The sequence below is a fragment of the Panthera tigris genome, chromosome E3 (genome assembly GCF_018350195.1).
Source record: "Panthera tigris isolate Pti1 chromosome E3, P.tigris_Pti1_mat1.1, whole genome shotgun sequence".
NCBI lineage: Eukaryota > Metazoa > Chordata > Mammalia > Carnivora > Felidae > Panthera > Panthera tigris.
Genome location: NC_056675.1, coordinates 27,648,605 through 27,654,604, shown reverse-complemented (window position 1 = coordinate 27,654,604; position 6,000 = coordinate 27,648,605). Strand labels below are relative to the sequence as shown.

Below are 6,000 nucleotides of genomic sequence, written 5' to 3'. Positions count from 1 at the left end.
CCTGCCCAGAGCTTTTAAACCTCTTTCTTGCATGGCTTTTTATGAGTTGAGATAAACAAACAACTCTCTCTCTCTCCAGGGACTGGGAGGCCTGGATCTTTAACCTCACTCTTTCAGCCTGTGGCCCCCAGGGGAGCTGAACCAAAGCATGGGCCCCAGAAGACCATGGTTAAACGTGTCACGTGCAGGAAGCAGATAACATCGTTGCTGTTTAGAGGAAAATGCAGCAGAGACCTTGAAGCAGAGACAGGCTGGAGGGAGCTGATGCCAAGAGTCCCCAGGGCAGCCTCTGATGGGATTGGAAAGCTCTGTTTCGACACCAAGGAAGAGTTCTGGGGACATGACATGATGATGCTGGGGCCCATCTATCTCATCCAATCCATCATTTGGCATTGAAGACACCAAATTATTTGGAGGGGAGTGACCTGCCTAAAGTCATGCAACATCGTGGCCGCATGGGATAGACGACGGTACCTGCCTCTCCTGTACCACTGCCCTCCTGCCCATAAGACCATCATCCCTGTAGAACATCCGGGTGGTTGCAGGGAAGCTAGCTTCTCCCCAGTGCCCACGATGGTGTATGGGACCTCGGCCCAGCTGATCAGCACGTTCCATGCTCCTGGCTACCTTGCTTGGTTAGGGGTGACCTGTGACCTAATACTAGTTCAATCAGAGAGCATCTCTGCACCTTTGAGGAGAATGCTGGGAAACAGTGACCCTCCTTCCTCTGGGCTACAGATGAACAAAGGATACAAGTAGTCTCAGCAACTGATGTTGTGACATGAAGAGAGAGCCTCAGGATGAAACAGACCCCATGAAAGGCAGAGAGCAGAGATGGGAAAGAAAAGGAATTCTAGGTCATCATTCTGAGTTGCTGGATCAAACCTCACCTGATGCCTGATGTCTTTAAAATAATCAGTTACATGATCCAGTCCACTCTATTTTTAAGACAGTTAGAACAGAGATTTTTATTAATGATAACCAAAATACTCCCAAGAGATAAATAGATGACAGAAGGCCAAAGAGCTTGCCTCTTCTTCTATCTCGCTCCTGGTTAGGTGGGCTGAACCCAAAGGGTCTGCCTCTGTGCCTTTCCACAGGCCTGGCCAGGCTACAGATATTCCAAAGGCTGAGTCTAATCTGCAGTTTAGAATCCCCGCTAGCTGGTCGTTTACACTCTCGGTTCAGGGAAGTGGGTTGGCTTGTTATATGGGTCCAGAAAGCATTTTCTAGGAGGTCACTCCCACCCCACCCTCAGGAACCAATAGCACTTTGTGCATCTCTCTCAAATCACACTGACCTCACTGCTTTTTAATGACCAACACCTACATCGGGATCCCCTTTGGACTCCAAGCTTGCTGAAGGGGAGACTAAGCCTTACCTTTGGATCCCTGCACCTGGCCCCGTGTGTGACACAAGTCTGATGTTCACGGATTCTTGACGAGTGGATGAAACCATGTCTTTCCCCTCTCTGCCTCCCTCTCTGATGGATCCTGTTTATTCCTGTACTTTCTTCTCTTTAAAAATTAGGATGAGGTTTCAAAGCACTGCAGACAAGATGCAAAGCATTCGCCCCTGCGTCCCCGATTTACAAACCGGGGATTTACTCTGCTACTGTCTTCTCATAGTGCTAAGGCCTGTCCGGGACACCCACTCCCTCTCTCTGCTCACCATGGGTTCAGGGCTGCCGTGTATAAAGCCCTGGGCGAGAGGACAAGGGAGGGAAAGAGTGGAAAGACTGAGTCAGAGAAGGCTGGGGATGAAACTTGAGTCCGTTGGGCTCATCAGTCTAAAATCTCATTGACAGACAGGGAAGCTCGGGCCCTGGGAGGAGTCCTCCTCGCTCAAGGTCACTGGGACAGTCCAGCCGGGATGGGAAGGAACTCCACTTTACAAGGCAAGACCCGTGACCCCAGAAGCTGAACCCCGCACAGACAGGAAGGTAGGCTTCGGGACGGATGGGAAGAAAGACTGGCGGAAGGCTCAGCGGCCAGACCTGGAAGCTTGCAGCCTTTCAAGGTTGAGACACTGCTCCAGTGGGTGCTCCCTTCCCAACCAAAGCCCTCGCTCGCCAACTGGGTTTGGAGTCTCTTGGCTTGTTTGTCCTTAGGGACCAGAGAAGTGACTCAGTGAAGCACTTAGTAAGTACATCGTTGGCTCTGGAGGGTGGGGTGTGACTCAGGAGCCACTCACAGAAACTCATTCATAGCCTCCTCCCTGCCCCTTCAAGCCAGGGATCCAGGGATCCGCCGCGTGAGACCCTCCCGCGGCTCTGACACTCCTGATCCGTTTCTCACGTCTCCACCTGCCCAGCCGTCTGTGTGCCCGTGGAAGACACCTGGACTGCAAACTCCTGGGCGGGGAGTCCGCTCCGCTCAGCGGCCTCGTGCTTGCTTCCCTCGTGGGAGGCAGGGTCTCAGGACCCCCAGATCTCCCTGACCTCCCCTGGATTCTGAGCGGGCCCACCCTCACCCAAAGCTTCCCCTGCTCTTCTGCCCTCCCCTCCCTCCCTGTGTCGTGGAAACTGTCCCCTTCTCCCCCACCCCGCCGCGACTCTTGCGGTGGAGGGTGTCTGACCTCTCTGCTCGCCCCCACCCCCTTCCTTTCCCTCCTCCTCTTTCCTCCCTCGCTCCGCCCCCAGGCCCCGCCCCCTCGCCACCCCGGCCCGCGTTCCCCCCCCCCCACGCCCCCCCCCCGGGCCCCCGGGCCCCCGGCCCGCCACCACCCCCCTCCGCCAGCCGAGGGCTGTGTGGGCGCGGGGGGGGGGAGCCCCACGGGCCAGGCCCCCGCCCGCCCTGCGCGCCCCCTCCCCGAGCGCGCGCGCCCGGCGGCCCCCTCCGCGGCCTCCCGCTCCCCGCCTCCCCCCGCCTTCCCCTCCTCCTGGTGACGTCCGGGTCCCTGCCCGTCTGAAAACTCCGCGCCGCGGCGGTGGAGGCGGCGGCGGCGGCGGCGGCGGCGGCGGAGGAGGAGCAGCGGCGAGCCGAGGCGGCGGCGGCGGCGGCGGCGGCGGCGGCCCGAGCGCGAGCCCGAGCGGCAGCCGGCGGCCGCGGGAGCCGCGGGGAGCGCGGGGGCGGCCCGGAGCGCCCGGGGTCCCCGCGCCCCGCTCGCCCGCCGCGCTCCGAAGATGGTGGCGGCGCCGTGCGCCCGGAGGCTGGCCCGGCGCTCGCACTCGGCGCTGCTCGCGGCGCTCACCGTGCTGCTGCTGCAGACGCTGGTCGTGTGGAATTTCAGCAGCCTCGACTCCGGGGCCGGGGAGCGCCGCGGGGGCGCAGCGGCCGGCGGCGCGGAGCAGGCGGCCCCGCGCCGGGAGCGTCGGGACCTGCCCGCCGGGCCGGCCGCAGCCCGCGGCGGCGGCGGCGGAGGAGGAGGACGGGGGCCCCCGGCGCGGGCGCGGGGAGGCGGCCCCGGAGAACCCCGGGCGCAGCAGCCGGCCAGCCGGGGCGCACTGCCCGCGCGGGCGCTGGTAAGATGCCCTTTCGGCTCGCGTCCCGGAGGGAGGGGGGGGGGGGTGTGTGTGTGAGAGGGAGGCAGCCCCGACCCCACGCCCCCCACGCCCCCCACGCCTCCGCCAGCCCTTGAACCCAGGGCGGCAGACTGGGACTCCCCAAGCCTGCTGGCTCCACGTCCCTTTCCCTGGAAGCCGGGGCGGGGTCCCTGCCGAGGTTCGGGGGCCGTGGGCTGCCCCATCCCGAGTCTGAGGACTGCCCCCTTGGGGTCTGGGGAAGTTGTCTCCAGAGGAGGCGCTTCGGGGGTTTTCGGAGCCTGGCCGGGTTCCCGTTCCCCGTCACTCTTGCTGGGCGCCCCGACTTGCACTGTGCGTGTGGGTGTTGGTGCCTCGCTCTCTGTCTGAGTGCGTGGATCGTGCCCGGGCTCCTCAGCCGCTGCTCATGGGCGGTGCTCACAGCATCTCTTCGGGTTTTTGCTGAGCTGAGTGCAGAGAACTCAGGTCCCTGCTTGGGGTCTCCTGGTCTTGTCCTGGCCTCAGCTGGGGTCTGGGATCGGTATCCCACAGCCCCAGCCGACTCCCGGAATCAGGATTCAGCCTTGGGCGCCTGGTCTTACTTCTCGGGCTCCCGTCTGCCATCTCTGGCTGTCTGAGACTCGTGTCTCTACCTTCTCCGTCTCTAACCTTGTCCTCTCCCCGGTGCCCTCTCTGACTTTCCTCAGCCTGCTCTCCAGTGATGGGGCATGCCCCCTTCTCCTGGATGATGGTTCTGTTCCCCGTGTCTCCTGTGTAGCCGATTGCCGTCACCACAGCTGTGTGTCTGACCACCTCATCACGACTTCGGCTCTCGTGGGTTTTCTTTGCTTTTCCTTGGGTGTGAACAGTCTGAGCTCTGAAACTGTTTTTTTCTGCAGATCTTCTGGGGCCATCTGGGTGTCTTCCTGTTCTGTACCCCCCGCCCCCTTTCTCCAGGGATGTCTTTCACACCTTCTCTGGGCTGTCTTGCTGAGAGCCGACTGAGCTAGGACACCCAGGACAGGAGGTCAGAGTCCCCAGCTCTGGGCCAGGCTGTCACTGTCCTGTGGGTGTGAGTGACTGTCTTAAGGAATAACAACGTGCAGGGTGTCTGTCTGTATCTTCCTCATGCCATCTGCCTACAGGGATTCTCCTAGTCCTTGGGGGACATCAGATGCCAGGGGTTAGTTTTAGGATTCTTAGCCACTGACTGAATACATATCTGTGTCGTTCGTCGCTCTGGGAGCCCTCACTGAAGATTGTCTTCAGGCACAGCGTGATGCTTTTTGATCTGTTAAACTTCTTTGGAATCGGCGGCGACCCTCTTTGCCAGAGCGCGGCTTTTTGTGCCTGTGGGCAGAGCAACCCCAGGACGTGATGTGACGGCATTTCGCTAGCTTGTCTGCGTGGGTAGCAGGTAGATGTCTTTCCCTCATTTGTAGAGGTGGGGGGAGACTGGAGTGAGATTCCCGATGGAGAACCAGAACATTCCCAATGTCCTGTGGCCGTTTATTTACAGAGAAGAGTATTCCCAGACGCTGTCTTTGAAACTCCTGGGGTGACTTGGGATATGTTTGGGCAGAAACTCAGTGAGAGGTTCTTTGTGGATTTGGAGCCCTTCCGGAGAGTGGGGTGGAAGAGGGCTCGGGATGTGCACCATTGGCCCGGAATGGGAATGTGTACGATGAACATGGGGGCATGGGGCTTCCTATAGCCTTTGCATCTGGGGTTCACACAGGCACCAGGAGGTATCTTTGGGTGCAGAGACCACATGTTGACAAAAGTGGAGAGAAGGAAGGAGGCCTGGATGGCTGATTTCTTCCTGGGTCCTTGACATTTTGAGTACTCTGTCCACACTCCGTGTGTGTGTGTGTGTGTGTGTGTGTGTGTGTGTGTGTGTGTGTGTTTAATGTCCTCCTCTCTTCTCTCTGGGTGTCTACCTGCTGTGGTTAACTGTTACCTCTCCTGGATTTGTATTTTACTTTCTCGGCTTGTCTGTCTCGTCTCTTTCCCCTGCCCCACGTCTACCCCCCTCACCCTGCTAGCTCCTGAAATCACAGCGCAGACACGCTGGATGGAGCCAGGGGTCGGCCCTCCCCTGGCTGTGCCCACCCAGCCCCTGCCCTTCCATGGGGCTCAAGGAGACCAGAAGAGGGCAGGCTGTTCCCAAAGTCCGATGTCGCCTGAGCTTGGGTTGCAGTCTAGGAGAGGACCAAACCTTTTCCAGAGCCCCTAAGGCCCTTGCAACATGTGGTTTCTCTGCAGACCCTGCCAGGGCTGCTGGCGGGATGCTTTGGGGGGTGGATTCAGGAGTGGGACATGAAAAAAAAATTCCCTGTGATTTTCCAGGTGGCTCACTTAAAGAGCTGGTGAGACGCATGCTTGGGACATGATGCTTCATCTCTGCACTCTGTGGAGGGTGGGGCTCGGGCCGGCTGGGCAGGGGGGGTTCTCGAAGGCAGAGGGAATCTGTCCCTCCGCCCCCCCCCCTTGGTGGCGCTGGTGGGTGTGTCCCAAAGAGTGTCAGGCAAGCATTGCCT

At 59.9% G+C, this 6,000-nt stretch overlaps 1 protein-coding gene across 1 annotated transcript in view; it reads left to right on the top strand.

Annotated features, from left to right (window-relative positions):
• Nucleotides 1-3,109: 3,109 nt before the first annotated feature.
• The window catches only part of XYLT1 (xylosyltransferase 1), a 311,804-nt gene continuing 308,913 nt past the window's right edge, over nucleotides 3,110-6,000 (top strand). Inside the window, exon 1 of the mRNA XM_042972051.1 lies at nucleotides 3,110-3,463. Coding sequence (XP_042827985.1) covers nucleotides 3,125-3,463 — 339 coding nt within the window. The 5' untranslated portion in view covers nucleotides 3,110-3,124. The remainder of the gene's footprint in view (nucleotides 3,464-6,000) is intronic.